Genomic DNA, 19,027 nt, shown 5'->3' on the forward strand with positions numbered 1-19,027 from the left:
CAAAGAAAGGTTGATGAATAGAAAGGGACAAAGAAGAGGGAAAATAACTTTATGATTTATGATTTTAATCTCTCCCCCATTGCGGCAATCACATTTAAAGCTATTTTTAAAGTTCTTAAAATACACAGGTATTTAAGAAGATAAACCAACTTCTAACATAGTGCACTTCTGAAATTTTTATAGTCTTGAAATCCTTCCACATTTCCTTCTTTTAAACTGCAAAACGTATGCACAGTATACTTACGGCAGATGTCCACCTTATTACACAGGCAACAAACTCTCCTTGTGGACTATTTAAAACATTAGTATTGGAACTGCTTAAAAAAAAATTGATATGCACAAAGGAGCAACAGGAAAAAAATATTTTTAGTATTAACCTGAATCTGAAGTCAAATCTACACATCCATTGAACAGTGAAAGAACATCATCCAATTAAAGCCATTACTGTATGAGTTGGTAGAAGAAAATGTGATAAACTCCCCGTCACAAAAACTGATGCGGACAGAAGCTGCTTCTTCCAGCAAAAGCTGGAAAAAAAGTACAGTGCCAAACATGCTTCTGTGTCTTATGTTTCATGGAAGCTTTTTGGTTAAAATTACAGTATCAAAGCATATAACCAAATGAGTACTCTAAATGGTCATCCGTATTTTGCAAATGGAAACTAAATAAAGACAATTTTACTCTACAAACATACAAAAATTAAACTATAACATAAGGATTTCGAAACCAGCAGTTGCATATGACTGTATACAAAATATAAATGCTGCGGTGCTCAGAACAGGTGTACTGAGAAGCTAATCAAAACAGTTTACTGATTTGCAACAATCCACTGTGAATGTAACTGCAGTTTATAATGACAACAGCATTACAGCTATAATACATAACTTTTAAATTTGATGAATATTTATTCCAACAGCCTTCAACTCTTTCAGTGTTCCTTACCTCTTCTGTACTATTTAAAGTGGTTTTGTGCTTTTGCACTGTCACATCACTATCTTTTATATTAAAATCCTAACTTCTTCTGTTAAAATTCTTTGTCTATAATCTCCTGGTATACAGTTAAAACTGTACACCGTTATACTTACAAATTTTATGTCTAAATATAGATTGGGGGGAGGGCAGAGCTTCCCTTCAGCATTGTTGATAGGTATTTTTCCTGACACTAGCCTTCAATATGAGGGTAATTTTGAGCTGGATTAACAATTTAATGCTATACTATTGTTAGGTGGTGTCCATTTGAATCCCTTTAAGAAAATACTAATTTTGTTTTATTATTATTATTGTCTTGAGTGTTGGCAGATGGTCTTAGAAAAAAATTGTAGCAATATCAATATTTTGCATTCAGATCCTGTCAGTTAGGCTCTCTACTGTAACCACATGAAGATGAATTCAGGCAGGAGTGACAAACACATTTAGCAACTATCACCACTTGAATTGATGCACACCACAGTGTACCAACCACTGAAATTTTCTCACGTTTCTGGGTTCTGATGAGAAATTGTGGAAGACACAAAACCACATGTATTTCAAATATTACTTCAAGGTACGTCGCAAACCAAAAGAATGTGAAATAAGCACACTGTCCACACTGCTTTGCTGCATGGACAGAACATTAAAACTCATTGGAAGAGTCAGTGAGTAGTGCTATGAAGTAAACAACAGCAATCAGATAAATCTCTTGAGCATTAACATCCCCCTCAAAATTACACCTGTAAGATACTGAAGATAACATTTGTGAGTAACCAATCAACAGATGCTTTAAACAGGTTATACGTTTACTGGATAAGCATACTTCCAGCTAGCCAGACACCAATTTCTTTCATCACTGGAAGTGGCAACAAGGAAACTGCATGGTAATAGATGTTACTCATGTGTATTTACCATATTACATGTGATGCTCAAGATCCTTCTGGTATGAGCATTATGAATGACCTTGGGACTGCCTGTGAATGTGAGTGAGACCAGGCAAAGGGCTCAAGTAAACGCACAAATATAAAGTCTATTTCCTTTACCTTCTGTGAGAGTTACGAAAATCTAGCCCTTCTTCTATAGTTATACAGGAGCATTTAACTTCTCTAAAAGTTAGGAGCCTTGTCAGAGCTATTTGACAACATGAATCATTTAGACAGGGATCAGTGTTTTCAGAGAATGACTCACCCAGTTCTGTGCTAGCTCTTCAACATGACACCAGACTGATGGCTAGAGATTACAGAAGAAGCCTATAAAAGCAACTTAAAATAGATACCTAACTTTTGAATCCAAGTTTTCCTCTCATACTTCATACCCCAAAACTGGTATTTTTTGACCTATACTTGGCCCTCCATATGAAACATTAAAACACTTTCATGTACACTCTCTCTTCCTGTAGAATTTAAAGGGTATACAGGAAGAGATAAGCAGTACAAACTAACGTGAACGTACTTGACTGCTTCTTCCGTTGCCCAAATACTTAGAACTAGAGACATAATTTGTAGGTCATTTCTTTTGGAGAGAAAAAGAAAAGAACAAAAAAAATTTCTAAATCTGCCAATTTTTGTTTCTAACGTTTTATTGGTGCAACAACAATTGCAAACATACCCTGGCCCTCCTGCCTCCATATGGCATTTTGCATGGTTATCTGGAGAGGAAAAACATCTATAAACTGAAATTAAATATACAAAATCTGAAAAGCATTAAGTAATCATAATTGCATGGAAGCACAAAAGTAGTGAGAAAGCACAAAAATGTCTGAATTTCTGTAGTGATACGATACCTTTCCTGTTTTTCTTTTTTTCCTCTCTCTGTATTAATAATATTTGAGCATATCATTCCTTCATTGGTTTTAAGTCAATGCCTCAGAGGCAGCTCACAATTTTTTTTATCTTCAAATAACATCAAAGCAAGCGGCTGTTACCGAAGAGTGAAGAAAAAAGAAAAGAAAAAAAAGCACTTACTTGCCACCTCCAGCGATGCATTATGACTTACAGCTTCCCCAAGGTAATTCCTTGCCACACAGACATAGACCCCTTCATCTGGCCTACTCTTGCGCCCGTGGACTATGCGTAAGAAAAATAAAGATCCACTGGGCAGCAGCATGCGGTGGGAGCGTGGATCATCCTTGTCCGTTTCTACTCTTTCTCCCCCCTTGTACCACTCAATGGTGGGGGTTGGCCTTCCTTCTGCTTTACAGTTTAAAGTTGCTGGTTCTCCTTTGGAAACAATTAGATCAGAAGGGTGTTCAACAATTCGAGGTGGGAAATCTTCTTGACGAAGACGGGAACCTGCAAGATAAAAAAAACAGCAGTTTTCTTAGGAGATCACTGCCAGGTATAGTCACTGTGTTTTGCAGCACAACTATTTAACCATTACCTCGTAGTACAGGATTTAATAAGAGCAGCTATTGACATAATCTTAAAGTAAAAAAAAAAAAACCAAACAAAAAGAAAACCCCCAAAAAACCCACCCAAACATTCAACCTTAATGAATTTCTTTGATTGTAAGGCTCTCCCAAGTGAATATATTCAAAAGCATTTTTCGACAGGCAACCTATGTTAGTGAACTTAACTGCCATGTTCCTAAACATGTATTTATTTATTCATGTGTGTAAGTTTATACACACATCCATATGTATATGTAGATTATGAAATACTAGTTCTACAGATACTCTATAAACATCAGACCATCTCTACCAGCAAAACTGGTACTGCTCTAATTCATAGCACAAAGTCATAGTCAACCTCATTTAACCTCTTGGAAAGTCCATTAATTCATGCAATGTCTGCAGAGTAAGACTAACATCACCAGCACACACAAAGTTGCTTTATTTTACTTGTACGAGGTAAAAATGCATGGAATCTAGAATACTGATACAACATGAGACAACAGTATCAGGGATAAAAGAAAAGTTACAAGTCAACAAAATACTCTTCTAAAAAAGAATTTAATTTCAAACTCATTCAAACTGCAAGCTGATAACTGGCATAAAAAAAACGCCTGCAACTGTCTGCATAGATACATACTCAAAGAATGTGGCAGCCAACCGGGTGCCAAGAATTCCAAATTAAGAATAAGCAGCTACCAAAACTTTGAGGGTTTTAAATTGCTGACTCAATTTAAAACTATTTTCCTTATTTCTCTCTTTCTTGATATACAACTTTGCCATGGATAAAATTAGTCTCTTGGGTCACTAATTGCTGATTATTAAAAGTTCAGATGCCAAGATTCTTTAACATTATAATGTGGGCTTTGAACACCTGTGAAGCAGCAGAAAGAAATACAAGACCTATTTACTGCAGGTTAATAGACTGTAAATTTGTAGGGCAAAAGGGAAGCAGACAAGGAGAGCAGAGTCCCAGAGAGCTCTGCTTTCAATATATACTATATGTGTGCATACCATAAATATGTCTTTTATATATAAATAACAATATTCTATAATGTAGAATTTTCCTGTAAAGTTTATTTCACACATTTCCCTTCCAGATAATCAATGCAAATTATGTTACATTAATCAGCTAGCACTAGTCACGCATTTCCCAGTCTCTGGTAGTATGGCTTGGCTACACTGAAATATGTATGCATTCTGTATGCAGTAAAAGAATACACTTGTACATGACCGTTACTGATCATTAACTAAAAAATAATTCCAAAAGCAATAAACCTACTCTTTAGTCCTTTGAGGAAAGATAATATATGTAGTACCTACTTTGCCAACTTTTGTTCGGATATTCACAATACTGCAAGATCTCATAGTACCTAAAGCAAACAAGTAATTATATTTTACACTTACTTTTACCTGCAACAACTGCCTGAGACATGAAAAGTAAAGTATGGGTAGACAGAACGCAAGTCAGGAAGCTCCCAAACCCTTTTGGGGGCTACACGTCCCTGTGCAGCCCAGCCCTGTACACCACTAACACAAGACTGAGCTGCACCTCCTAGAGGTAACAAACAGGTCAGACCCAGTGAGAGGAGAGGTAAAAGTACAAGAAAAGAAAATTGTGCCAACAAGCACAGGTCTTTTGCAGCCTCTAACGGACTTCTGTTTTCCCTGAGAGCACATCTCAGTCCTTGCAAACTGTGTTTGTGCCTACTCATCCTGAACTTTTACAGACCTTTTGTGAAAAGCCCCTCATGTAACAATGCTGCCCTCATAAATGGGGTGACCAATTTTAGAACTCTCTTTCCAAGGTAAAAATGCCTATACAGGGATAATTTGGTTTTGGGGTTTTTTTTGTTTGTTTTTTTTTTGTTTTACAATTCTACTCACTTATGTACTTCATAAGGAGAGGCACAGAAACAATGAATTAGAGCACTAAAAACCAGCTGTTATAAGTCACTCTGAAAATACAAAAAGCCAAATTCGATGTGAAATATTTAAAGATAGTTAAGAAAAATTTGTTTAAAACTCAAAGTTTGCACATATACTAGTACATATCACATTTTATTTTCACAGATAATGCTAGCTAGCCAGCACACAATATAGTACAAGCCTCCCATTGTTTCTGGCCTGGCCCAGACCACAAATAAATGAAGTACCATTTTCACATACACTGTATGCACGCTTCCCATACTGACATTAAAGTGACTGTACACTGCACTTCAAGTACTGTATGGAATTAAAGTTTAAAGAATGACCTCTGAACTTTCTTGAAAACTTAGACTCAAAACTGACGGGGAAAAAAGGTCCTCCGGAAACTCCAGAAATGCTCATATACTCTTTAAATTTCCTTACTGGGTAAAATTAGAGGAGTTAAAATGAAAGAAATGTACTTTTTTTTTTTTTATCATAGCATTTTATTAAGTAACACTTCTCTAGGAAATTTCATAAAACTGCTTAAAACAGAAAGCGACCAAAGTTGCATGAGTAGTAAGCATTAACCACGGATGTAGTGACAACTGCCTGAGGGGTATAATGGCCTTGAAAAACAAGTTGTAATCTTTCTACATATCTACTTTTTTTTCTTTTTCTTTCTTTTCTTTTTAGAATATTTCTTTCCTTTTAGCCTAGCTATTTAAGCTGCATTTACATTTTATTGAGAAGAAGCAGCTTCAATTATCAACATAAATCTTATAGTGGGCACCAATCCTGTAATTTTCCTGTCAAAAATCCTTCCGAACGGGATATTTGTTTTTTTTTTTAAAGAAAAAGAAGCAGAACACCTATTACATGCTGGATCTGCCATTAAATGTACAGCAGAGCTACTTTTTCTTTCCCCAAAGATGACAGCACTGGGTTATAGAAACTAACCAACTTGTGTTCTCTGCTTTTATTTTAAGTCAAGTTCTTCATATAAAGTCAACTGTATACCACCAATTAAAGTATGCCATACTAACAATTTCATGCTGCTACTTAAAAGAACAATTATATGAAATCATGTTTCCAGTTTCTTGGACTGTGCCACAACTATTTTTACAAGAACTTGAACACTGGAATTAAAAGATGTGAAGGTTCAGAGAAGACCAGCATTAGATGAATGCCAAACTCATAGCGGCAAGATTTGCCTTTATTCCCACCTTAAATCTTGCTGTTCGTAGTATATATAAACCTAATTATTGAAAAAGAGTTGGGAATGTCTTTCAATGGGAAAGCTGATGATATCAGTACAAAACAGTGTGCTGTTCTCCTTTAGCAGGACAAAAAATCCAACTTACGTGCTACTGGAACAAAGTGCCTCAAACTCGAACTACTGCAGCCCAAGACAGCTAAAAATCAAGATTGTATCTACAGTTGATCTAAATTTCAGCTCAGGTACATACGGAAAACCTGAATTCCTAAGCTCTATATATCTAAATAGTAATTTATCCTATGTCTTATAAAAATGATACATGACAGACCATGTCTTTGGCCAAGGGCCAAAAGGCCAGTACACTCTTGGCCCCATTTCTTTTCCATTTCAGATGTATAGCATTTCACACTGATTTTCAGAGCACCACATCTCTGTTCTTTTCTTTTATTGAAATGCTTTACGTCATAACATAAGATTGGAGTAACTGGCCTAATTGCTATAAAAGTTATTAGTAAAATGCTAACAAACAAGACCACTGGTTTAAAACCAGCATTAGGTGATTCTCTCAAACAATTATACTTCACCAGAACATATGAGTGTTCCCAATTCCCTGGTGTTTCCACTACACATAAACTTAACCTCTTTCAGAAACTTTTCAGAAAGCGGGTGGAATTTTATTATGGTTTTATTTACATTGACTGGAAAAATATACCGTAACTCTCTTGCTCTAGTGGTGAGAAACCTTTTTCTAATCCTCAGGTTAAACATATCCCTGAGTAATAAATATCTCATTCTTCCTGTGCTTGAGTTTCCCTTTAATTCAGAACTCTCCATGGCTTCTTGGGATTTTATCCCTTTGACACGCAGATTGCCATCTTTTCCTTCTTTACCATCCTCTTGGATTTTTTGATCTTGTTGCTGTTAGAAGCCAGCAAACTAATCTCATCTGGTTTTCCCCTCATAAGATTCACTCACCTTTTCCCTGTCTTAAATTCTAGATTGAGGCAAAGCAGACTTCGAATGCTATTTCAAACACACAGCGCAAGGCAATGTCACATCATGTTACAGGGGAAAATCAACTACAGGCAACAAAAAGCATTTTTCTGAAAGTGGACTTTCTGCCCCAAGACATGCAGCTAACAACCTATTGGGTTTACCCGTTCTCACAGTCAATTTTCAAGGAAAAACAACAGAACAAGGAAAATCCACAGAGATCTCAGTCCCATTTACTTTCTTTCTCTCAAGTTCAATTTTCCAATATTCTTACTCTTTGGATACTACACTTGTTCAGCCTGAATAAAACATCTTATTTTCTGAGCTTTGAAGCCTGCAAGAGCAGTGTATATTTAAATGCAACTATTCTGAAATTTTCTTTACAGGTGTTGCAGCCTTCCCTCAGTAACCAAAGACGAGAAGGAATTACCAAAGTCAATAATGCTGCACCTATTTAGATTTTCCCAAAATAGTTAACTGTAAGAAAAGAAATTTCATTTTTTATTCTACTTCGCTATAAAGCACAAGAGCCAAAACTGCACCGAACTGATATTTCTGGAATACTGATTTGAGAATAGCATTGGTTGATGTGTCACTTTGGACTCAGTAAGTAGATCTTTGCAGAGAGTTTTATTTACACCAGCTGTTCATCTCAAACAACTGAGTACTGAACATATAGTCTAGAAAAAAAGGAAGTCGTGTTTTTAACCTAAATCTTCCCATTACTTCGCACAGTCATAACCGTGACCATATCCATACCTACTTAAAAAGGATGTCACCTTTATTAACAAAAATGTCAGGTGGCAGATGTTACAGTCCTGCAAGTGAGCCAGTATCTGTACACAAAAGACAAAAATGAATAGTTGGAATTTAACAGTTCTGGTACATCAGCTGATTAATGGCCACCCAGGACTACAGGTTTATTGCACTGCACTTTAAGATGTGTTTAATGGTTCCAAATACCGATCTGGGAATAGGTCCAGTTCTTTCCAATAACTTGGATAACATAAAATGTAACAAGCAAGGCTCTCTGTTTGGATCAGTAGAACCTGCAATTCTCCTACGTATTTCCAAAAAAGAGCAAAATCTCCCATGTCTTTTCCTAGGCACACAATGGAAAGCAGGTGAGCAAGATGTAACTGCAAAGACAGACACTGAACACTAACTGACGATTCCTACTAAGAAACCACTGCAGCGTTTCCTGCATGAGAAGTTAATCGTGTAAACTGAAAAAAGAAATGTCAAGGACTGCATTTGTTTCCCTCCTTTAATTGCTATTGGAGTTCCTGTTCCTAATGAAATTAAATTAATGAATGGGTTTGGTTTTTTTTTTTCATTATTTCTGTTAAGAAGGGATCTTTTGGGGTAAAGCAAGTTTCATTTTAAATACAAAGTCTGGTTATAAAATATAAAAAGAAATTGTGTGGACCACGGCTTTTAAACTTCAGAGTTACAGGCACCCACAAAACATTCTTCCCCACTTAAAAAGATAACCTTAAAAGTATTTTTTGTTGCTACCACACCATGAATTACAAATACTTTTCTGTCATGGCTATCACACTATCAGGAGATGCCAGAAACCAATAATTTACTGTACACTTACAGCTGGGAAAAAACCCTAGAATAATGACAGAGCCTGAAGTTTAAAGCCACGTCTGTCGGTCTCTCTGAAACAGGAGCTTAAATGGGAGCTGTACTAAAAATGCCTCAAATCCAGACTGATCTTGTGCCTGGCTCTTATACTGAAAGAAGATGTAACCCGAACATTGGAAGCTATAGACATTCCATTTACATAACAATCATGTCCTGGTCAACTGAACAGAAGTTAGCTGAAGTATTATAGCAATAAGCTAAATAACGGAGAAAAAATAATAAAACCCAAACATTTATACATCACGTTACTTTAAACGGTTTGTTTCTGTTCCTTATTCTGCAGTAATTCTGGACATATATTATTAAGATTAAAAAAAAAACCATACATTTTTAGTCAAAAAGACTTCTGGAAAGGTGTAGAGTATCTTATAGTTATTTAAATTTTCTGCCTGGTGGAAATGAAAAAGAAAAATATTGGTAGGTAAAATAAAAAAAATCTGTACAGATATTAAAACTGAGTTAATATTATACAGATGTTAACACTGAGTTTTTGTTATAATACCCAAAGACACATTTCCCAGGAGCTGCTAAGAGACCAGCTCTCTGAAATAATCACTTTTAACAAAGAAGCTGAAAGTGTCAACACCAGGAGTCATGTTTTAGTTTCTTCATCTAAAATTAAAAACAACACTTAAAGATTGACTCTAAAACCGTCTCTCTTGAAAAAGAGATTTTTTTTCAAGAACAATTTTTGTTACATGAACACACACTACTGGTTTGTCCAGCAGTTAGCATAATTCCTGACCTGGTTATTCATTAAATTAGCTGGAATATAAATTTTAAATAGCAATATTTATATTAAGCTATGCAAGAGGCTGACATTTACATAAAACCTCAGGCAGTAGGTAATGTTCCCTGTTTAAGAAAGTGTTCAGATGTATTTTTTCTCTCTCTTAAATCTGCTTTCTGGTAAGATATTTATCACATTCAACTTTAGCAGATACTGGAATAGTCTGAGACAGCAGTACCAGGTGCACTGACTTTTGAAACCAAACCTTACTCAGTAAAAATTACAATATATACACCAAAATGTTAAGTTGGGAATAGTATTTTCCCTTAAAGAACACAGTAATGAAATTACAGGCATGTTTTAATTAATAATGTAAAATGAACTATGACCCAGTCAGTAAACAACCACACTATATTCAAAAACAAACACAAAGGTAATAAAGTACTTCATTACTCATTTTGACTTTGAAATGGCTGGAGATACCTTCCACACTGGGATGAAAATTAGAAGAACTGCACAACAAGAAGAATGGGAATGGTTCTGAAGGCAAGCTTATCTTTGGAGAATCGGATGTGACAACCTGGCAATGACAGACTGTTGGTGATGATCATACCGAACTGCAAGGTGAGTGAAGCAGTGGGGTCAGGCCAGTACAGGGTAAACACAAAGACCACCATGACATTGAGAGCTGTACAGACCCTGGAATGAGTCAAGAGTGTAAAAAGATGGCTGGGGGAAAGAGGTAGCAAAGAATTAGTGAAACGCTGGAAGTATTAGGTAGAGCTGAAGTAGAGAGTGACTGGAAGATGACTAGGGTACCAGATACTTGAGCTATATTAAAGTGATAGGATTTGATGATAACTGGATAATTCTGTGGATAAGAGCTGAAAAGACATTGGAAATGATCACTGGTTAAACAGAGGAATTAGGACGTGTTAGGAAGATCTGGGACAGCTCTGAGCAACCACCGTTACCCTTTTCTTCCCTGACGTATCATGTTCCCTAGAAAAGAAGGGCTCCCTGCTCTGTCCATTGTCAGCAGTTTCACTGGCACACCTGGGAAGGAAAACCAGGCACAGTAAGTGGGAAAGTGTGGGGACAGGGGCTGATGTAAGTCACACGAGAATTGCCATTTCGAGGGCTTGCTCTTCTGCTGAGCAGGGAGGGAGGGAGGGAGGATTAGGAAACAGACAGTCAGGCTCTGCCCTCCTCTCCATCTCTTAGCATTGTCCTCAATCATGTTTTATGCCAGACAGAAAGAATATCTCATTGGCTGTGAACCACTGATCTGCTATTTGAGACAGGAAAACAGAACTTGGGAGAAAAACGACAGTGCACCAAAAGCAAAGAGTTTTTTTAGCTGCACGGAAGAAACCAAATGCACCGTCAATGTAGTGAAGATTCCTAGGACTCAAATTCATATACATATACACATATTATATAAAGTATTACTATATTAATGACACGTTATATATTTTAATATATATTCTATGTTGATAATTCAGATGTCAGACATACTGATGCAGAAAAATGGTACTTCACCTTGAGATGTGTCTGTGGTCTGTGTAAAAGATTTCACCTGTGTGTGGTGTGATTAGAGCACACTAGGCTGTTTTACTCCAAAATTTTATCTATATGGACAAACAAATAAAACACAAAACATCCATCTGGATGATTATACTCATTCATAAAAAACAATACATCTAAAGATGTACCTGATTTTTGGGTTGCTCTTTTTAAAAATCATTTAGTCGTGAAAACAAATTTAACGCCTTCTCTTCATACTGTTTCAGATGGTTTACCCCATGTACCTCCAGACTTCTCAAGGCCACTTCCTACCATGCTTAGGAATGCCAGCCTCTATACATTTGCAATTCCTGATTCAGTGTGAGACTGAATCCGATATTGATCAACTGCATGTTCAAATCTCCCTGAGACGCTGAGAGAAGGGAAAATGGATCCTCATTTCCGCAGGGCTATCAGGAAACCAGAAAAACAGCAATTCCCGATAGGACCAAAGGCTTTCTTCTGAGTATCAGGCAACACTCCTGAATTCTGCGACAACAGAAGCCCGATAGTATACCACCACAGTCAATAGCATTCCTAGGCTTATGCCTGTGCTAATTTTGGTACATTGCATACAAATGATACTGCCATTTATTCTTGTTCCCAAAATAGATTTAAAAAGAAATACCAGGATTCAAAACACCCATCCAAAATCCTACTCCCTTAGACGATTACAGATTTGTTTCAGATGCAAGGGTGAATGCAATAATAAAACTGCCCTCATGAATCCAAATATTAGGTATTAATAGGAGGGTTATGTCAGCTCAGGAGTAAGTTTGAATTTAACTATTCAGTGCTCACTATTCAGAAAAAAAAATACAATGGAATAAAAAGGATCACTATTAAGCAGTTCAGTTTCCTTATCTCTGTTGTTGTTAATGTGTTAAAAATTTGTTTTAAACAAAGTGAGAGAAAGCTGTTTTAATCCGATTTGGCTTTTTGTACATCAAGTTTGGACAATTACAAAAAGGCTGGGCAGTTTCAATTATAAGTTGTTACTGGAGTAACACAATACTGTCATGTTTTAGTTGCATAAGGAAGAATGGAAATTTAAATCCAAATGGAAAACTATTTTCAATGAGTTGTTTACAATTACATAAAATGTACATATCTGTGTTAATCAAAATATTTTATAATACTTTTTCAAAAAATAAAATCAAATAATCACTTACTTAAAAGCCATCTATCCATACCCTCTTTCCAAAACATACTTCTATCCAAATATAATGCTAAGTAAATCAGTATGAAAAACATAAAAGATAACATGCTCTCAGGGGAAAGCAATAAATAATCTCTTCCTGAGAGGAAGAGAAAAAGGAACTATGATCACATTGGTTTAGATATTAAACATCTGTTGAACTTGTAAGAACTGCTAGTCACATCTGACCATACTGCTGGACACTGACACATCAGTGTCTCAGTGAGAAATTACCGCTTGTAGCAATAAGCCAGAATCAATACAGCATTTTCAGAGAACTTAGGAAATATTTCACTTTCCCATATAAACGCAGATTAATCCCATACTCCTCAAAACATATTTCAGCTCATTTGTGTACTAAAAAGCCATGAGTTACTTGGCATAGCAATCAACACAACGTTCACTAAATGATAAGCAAAGATACCTTTTTACTGCTATTTTTCACCAATGTAAAGATACGTCAAAACAGTAAACAAACTTTCACCTAAAATAAACTTCCACCTATCAATGCCATCAACATAATTTTTTTCTGAACAACTGTGCAATTCCCTTTGAATGTGTTTGAATTTCCTAACCCTCAGCAGGCTAGGAAGTCCACTGGGATTGGGTTTTTTTTGTTGCTTCAAAAGTTTCTTTGGTTCCAAACAAGGAAAATGAGAGATCCACACACCCATTTCTTTTAGAAATGTTTCTACTTGATCGTTTGCATAAAGCATAGCTTTACAACACTAACGTGGCATCCAACTGCAGATGTATGGTAATACATGCAAAAAGCCATATCCCAGGACGAGCTTAAATGTACCACAGCATGGACACAAAAGGCTATCAACACAGTGAGTTTTCTCCTCTCAGGGATGAAGAATTAATGCTGCCATTATCTGTGCTCTGATTCTCCATCCCAAAGCATGACTGCTGAAAATCTAGTGAAAAATCACCAAGAATTTCAACCAACACCTCTGCCACTCCTATATCTTCTCATCTGGATTTTAATTCTGATTGTAGTAAAAATGGTACAACTGGATTACAACCACAGTGAAGACTTCAGTATCATTCAGTGGCTACCACACAGCTTCGAAAACACAAGGCCTGGAGAAGTTCCATTAATCCAGCTTGTGTATTTACTCTTACGTAAACCGTAAGTCATCTTGATCACCTACACCTTTGCATGCAGAGCTCTCACCCTTTGAGCTCTGAATCACATTATGAGAAAAGCCCTCTGGAAGATGCCAAGAAACAAAGCCACACAGCGAATCGCTCAGCTCTATACACTCCTCTACCAATGCACACTACAAAATTTCCCCATTATTCAAATACTAAAGTAAGACCCGTACAGAAGAGTATTTTGTTAAAGTGACTGCGGTAGAAAACATGAGACTTTTACACAGTGGAGCACAAAAACAAGGAGCTCAGTGAAACTTCTCCATGTTCTCATTGCTGAGCACAGGGAGATGCTTCGGCCAACCAGGTGAATGTTACCTGTACGAAGAGTGACAGAACATCAGCCCATGGTACCTGCTACGAGAGGCACTCCCACAGCCAGCAGTTTGACACTGCCAAGTGAAACATACAGGTATAAACAGAGCTGAGAAAAGCACAAAGGACTTTCATTTTTACTTTACCATCTCTAAATAATTGCTGAACTATCCTCTCAATTGTCCCAACGTAACAGCATTCCTTCTCCATAAAAGAAGATTGTACAGTATTTACACAGTTTCATAGATATAAATATATAAAATACAGTTAGCAACATGGCTTTTTGGTGTGTCTTGTTTTACGCTACAACACAATCTGTGAATAAAGAAAAAACCTCAAAGGAAGTAGTTTCAGGACAACTTTAAGTCTCAAAGCACTTTGTAGATGCTAACTTCAGTCTTCAAGCATGAAAATTATATTTAACTTATCTATATACAAAATTAAGAGCAGAAAAAGAAAAAGCATACTTTATCAAGACATTACTGGTAAAAGAAATAGCGAAAAGAAATGTTCACAGACTATTTTCCTGCGTGTGCATAGTGAATTCTTCAGGAAACCTGTGACTAAACACCTAAGTGCTTAGCAGCCTGAAATCCCTTTAAACATATAAAACAAAAGATTTTGAGATGTCCCATATAATAGGCACACTCAAGGAAGGTACTTACATAGCACTGGTTTTGGGCAAGTTATTAACTTCATCAAGAAATAGAGTACTGAACCACAATTTTAAGGATAATTGTCTGGAGTCATTTATGCTTTAAGAAAACAAAATATTTGAAATGGCCTTTTAAAGGATTAGTAACAAATCCCTAGAGGAATGCAGCCCACCTCAGTCAATTTTCAATCTTAAAAGCAAATTCTGACATATCCAGAACATTAATGAACATCATGTTTATACTTACATAGCATGCTAAATGTAAGCATTTCACAGATAAACAAAAATGCTGTTGACTCTGCTTACTGAAGCTTAGAGTAAAAATAAAAAGGTTCAAGAAGGGCAGTAGCTTGTAGTTGTTGAGGATGAGTTTTAAGGGAGCGAAGAACACTACTAACAAACAGTCTGAGAAAAAGTTAGACAAATTAATTGATCAAATTGATCAAAAGAAAAAAGTCAGGACTTTTTCATTTGTACATTTTTAATTATTTTACAGTTATTTTAATAGCTTTTTTAACAACCACCTTTTGTATTAGTATTGTAAGTGGTTCTGGTGAAGGGATGAGAGTACTGACAAAGAAACAGGGAGGTCAATATTCAGAGGTCAAAAACAGAAATAGGAACAAAAGCGGAGAGGTATGAGAAAGACACGGTGCTACATAACCATGAGGCCAAGTCACAAGCAGCAAGACACAAGGGAAGAGAAACAGATCTCAAGAGTTCTGTAGAGGTGCCCAAGAAATATAAACAAAACAGCAATTGAACTTAAGAGGAAGGGAGCTGTATGATTTGAGAAGAATATGATGTATAATACACCACCACCACAGGCGAGCAGGCAGAGGTTTGTGTGTTTCACACAAAGGCAAATGATGACAAAGCCTCGAAATTATTAAGAATGCTGTTTGAAAACAAGGGAAAGGAATCACCATTATCATTACTATTAATATTATTAGCCATTGATGCTGGAAGTAATAAAGTGACAGGGGAGGGTTTCAACAGCAAAGAAAAATTGGTTACACCAAAAATTAATAAGCCTTATGGGAGTCTGTGCCTGAAAATATTAGACCTCTTTTTTGCAGCTTTATCGGTAGATCTAACAAAAGATATTACCCCTCTGCAGAAGGCTTGTTTTGTAAGTTAAGATAGCTCTGTACAGAGAGGTAAGTAGAAAAACAACAGGAAAAACCTATAATAAAAATGGGCAGCTAGATGCAAAGAATTCCACTAAGTATGTTCCTTCAGAAAAGGAAAGCTACTTTTCTCCAGTCTGTAAGACTCTAAGGTATGATTATATTATTAGAGTTTTCCTTCCAACAAATTAAACTGCATTTTATAAGGATGTAGAACTGCTGGGGAAAAAAGCCACATACTCAAAGAAAAAATTAATCTGAAGTACAAGCATCTCATCTACTACTCAGCATCAGGGTAATACTTCCTATTATGCATGGAAGCTACCTGTTCACTAAGTTTGCATGTTCCAGTCATTCATTACAAAGTGGATTAGTTTTAATTACCACCTCTATCCCCTGCCTCCCTCTCTCTCTTCTCCCATGACTACCTGATGCAGAACTTGCTCAACTGCTCCTGAGAGATGAAAGTAGGCTGGGTCCTTTACTGTCAATGTGTAACATTAATCTCACTAGAAATTCAGACTGTTCAACTAGCTACATCCACCTCTGTTGCAACACAGATAGGCTATCAAACGTGACTTGAGAGGTAGACAGAAGGAACTACAGGTTTTGTTTTCATCCTTGCAAAGGACTATGCAAAGTTTTAAGCAGCCTTTTTTTTCAATAAGGTTTTCAAGGCTAAACTACCTTTTTGCATCATGAATGTAAGTACGGCGTAGTTTCTAAACACTAAAAGGCAATCAGCATATGGACTTTTCCGCTTTATGTAAACAGCCATTTGAAACAAAACCCCTCAACCTAAATTAAGGCTTCCTGAATAGGCTGAGAGCCTTCAGTGGGACTAATTAGACAGAACCACTAGGCCTTGAGGCTCACAGCTGCTCACCAGTACCCTATGCAAAAGCTCAGTATTAAATGCCTGGTTAGGGGTTTAAAGTGATTAACAGGTATCAGTTGTCCTTTCTCTACAGGTAGAGCCCTAATCTCTTTTTTTGTTATTATTATTTTTTAATATACCACATGACCAATCAGTAGACATTATGGCACATATATCAGTTTAAAGAAATCTGAATGACAATTATCAGTCCTTGTTTTAAATTCTCACTTTAAATAAACAGGAAATTTCCCCTCAGTGTTTTGAATACAGGCAGAAGCTAAGTAGTGCTAAAAAAAAAAAAGATCCATTAAAAATGAATCGGTCTTTTCTTGAGAGATTGTACTGCAAATTGTCAGTCCTCTATGCGTTACACAGGAATTCTACTCCTAATTTGTTCTGTAATTTCATGATTGCTGCAAGTACTTATGAACTGGCATAACTGCAGTAGGAACACCACACTGGAATAGCTACAGGACATTATAAGCAGAAGTGAACTGTAAGAAGTCAAGCTCCTTAGGGCAGATTCAACACCATTTGATTCTTCATAAGGACTGTAGTAAACAGCTCACTTCCAAGACTGTTAGGAAGGAAACTGGGGAAAGACTAGGAAGTCTTTATCCACATTATCTGCTTAAAACTTTCAACAGAGCACACCATCATCATTGATAAAGATTACCATCAAAAGAGCAATAGAGTTAATTCATCAACTTTAAAAATTATAATCCAATGAAAAATAAATGAAGAAACTGGTGCATAAGACTTCAAAGAAGGGAAGAAAAAGGTCTCTAAAATACTCCGGTCAAAACCCTGAGTTTTAGAATGAGGAAAAAATGAACTGGGTTTGAAGGAGAGCTCAAAGCTCTCAGCAAAATGGTGTGCCACTCAACCATATGTTCTTCTTTAAGCTTAAGAGTGATGTGATGAGAAGCTACTCAAGGTCCTCTCTGGATATAACCCCTAAGAGAAAACACTATTTCTAAACAGCAAGTGCTTGGTCTTTGCAGTTAGAATAAATAAATAAATAAAGATTTTTCTATTAGGTACATGGAACACACATACACACACCCACCCCCCGAGTGCAGGGGAAAGACAGATGAATTCAATACAAAATAATAGGTTTTGTTGTTTGTTTGGGTTTTGGGGTGGGGTGTTTTTTTTGTGTGTGTGGTGGTTTTTTGGGGTTTGTTTTTTTTTTTTTACATTCTAAGCAGAAAATGTAGAATGAGCCTACTTGGTGTGAAACTGCCTAACCAAGCCAAAGTCAAACCTCTTGTTTCTTTGTGTCTTGCCACTCCAGTAATGGTAAATTAGTCATCTCCTTCCACATGGAACAAGCAGTCCACAAACTTTGGATGCTTTCCTGGTGTTTATGCCTTTTCTTTTAAAACCACACAAGAATATTTTCTCAGAGAAGTAGTGAGGAAGGTGATGAGGGGGACCACTTCTATTGGCAAATAGAGAAGTCTCCACTCCAAGGGCTATGGATCAATTTTACACAAAGCAATTAAAACACCAGGTTTACAAGAAAGCAATTGCGACTTGTTCAACAAACGCAACCTGGTAGTTCTAAGACAGACGCCTACGTAAGCTGTTAGTGGGCTGAATGCCCTGAAAACCATAGGAAGAGTAGCAGGCATGAAGAAGGGCACAGAAAGTTGGGGAGGAAAGAGGGGGAATTTCGCTGGCAGCATTCAGGCTTCCCTGTGGTTGTGAAATAGATGATACGTGTTTCAGAACGGCAGTTTTAGTCACTGGTTCACTTCAAGTATCCAACTACTTTTTGGATCCCAACTAACCTGGGTGATTATTTCAAGTCCAGAAGAGAGACAAGGTATTTATCCACCCATTCATGGAATCTGCTAGCACTCCAATCTACTAACACTTAGGCATAGCCCTATTTAAATACTACCATAAATAATGGAGAACTAAACCAGAAAACTGAAAATAGTATGTTAGGTGCAGAATCTAATCAAAATAGTAATAATTAAAGGGAAGGAGAAAAAAATAGATTTTTCTTTTCTCAAACGCTGGTTCCATGCTGGTTTTAGTGCTATTTAGTCAATGCTACAGCATTAAAAAGATTGAGAAGCAATTTTCAGAACATCCAGAAATCCCAAGTCCCAGCAGAAACAGCGAGATAACAAAACAGATTCACAGGGCCTAGCTGCTGAACAGTAAGCATGTTTTTTAGGGGTTTTTTTCCCTTTTTAATATTTGTGTTTAAATATTGGTTAAAAAATAATCAAACAATATAGCTGTAATCTGTG

The 19,027-nt window shown here is 36.5% G+C and overlaps 1 protein-coding gene across 10 annotated transcripts in view; it reads right to left on the reverse strand.

Moving 5' to 3' along the window:
- Positions 1 to 19,027, reverse strand: part of ROBO1 (roundabout guidance receptor 1) — a 742,961-nt gene that overhangs the window by 271,459 nt on the left and 452,475 nt on the right. For all 10 annotated transcript variants that reach the window (XM_080374482.1, XM_080374481.1, XM_080374483.1 and 7 more), the window contains one exon: positions 2,934 to 3,260. In XM_080374482.1, coding sequence (XP_080230608.1) covers positions 2,934 to 3,260 — 327 coding nt within the window. The remainder of the gene's footprint in view (positions 1 to 2,933; positions 3,261 to 19,027) is intronic.

The sequence above is a fragment of the Falco punctatus genome (assembly GCF_963210335.1).
Source record: "Falco punctatus genome assembly, chromosome: 2".
In the NCBI taxonomy this organism is placed as follows: Eukaryota; Metazoa; Chordata; class Aves; order Falconiformes; family Falconidae; genus Falco; species Falco punctatus.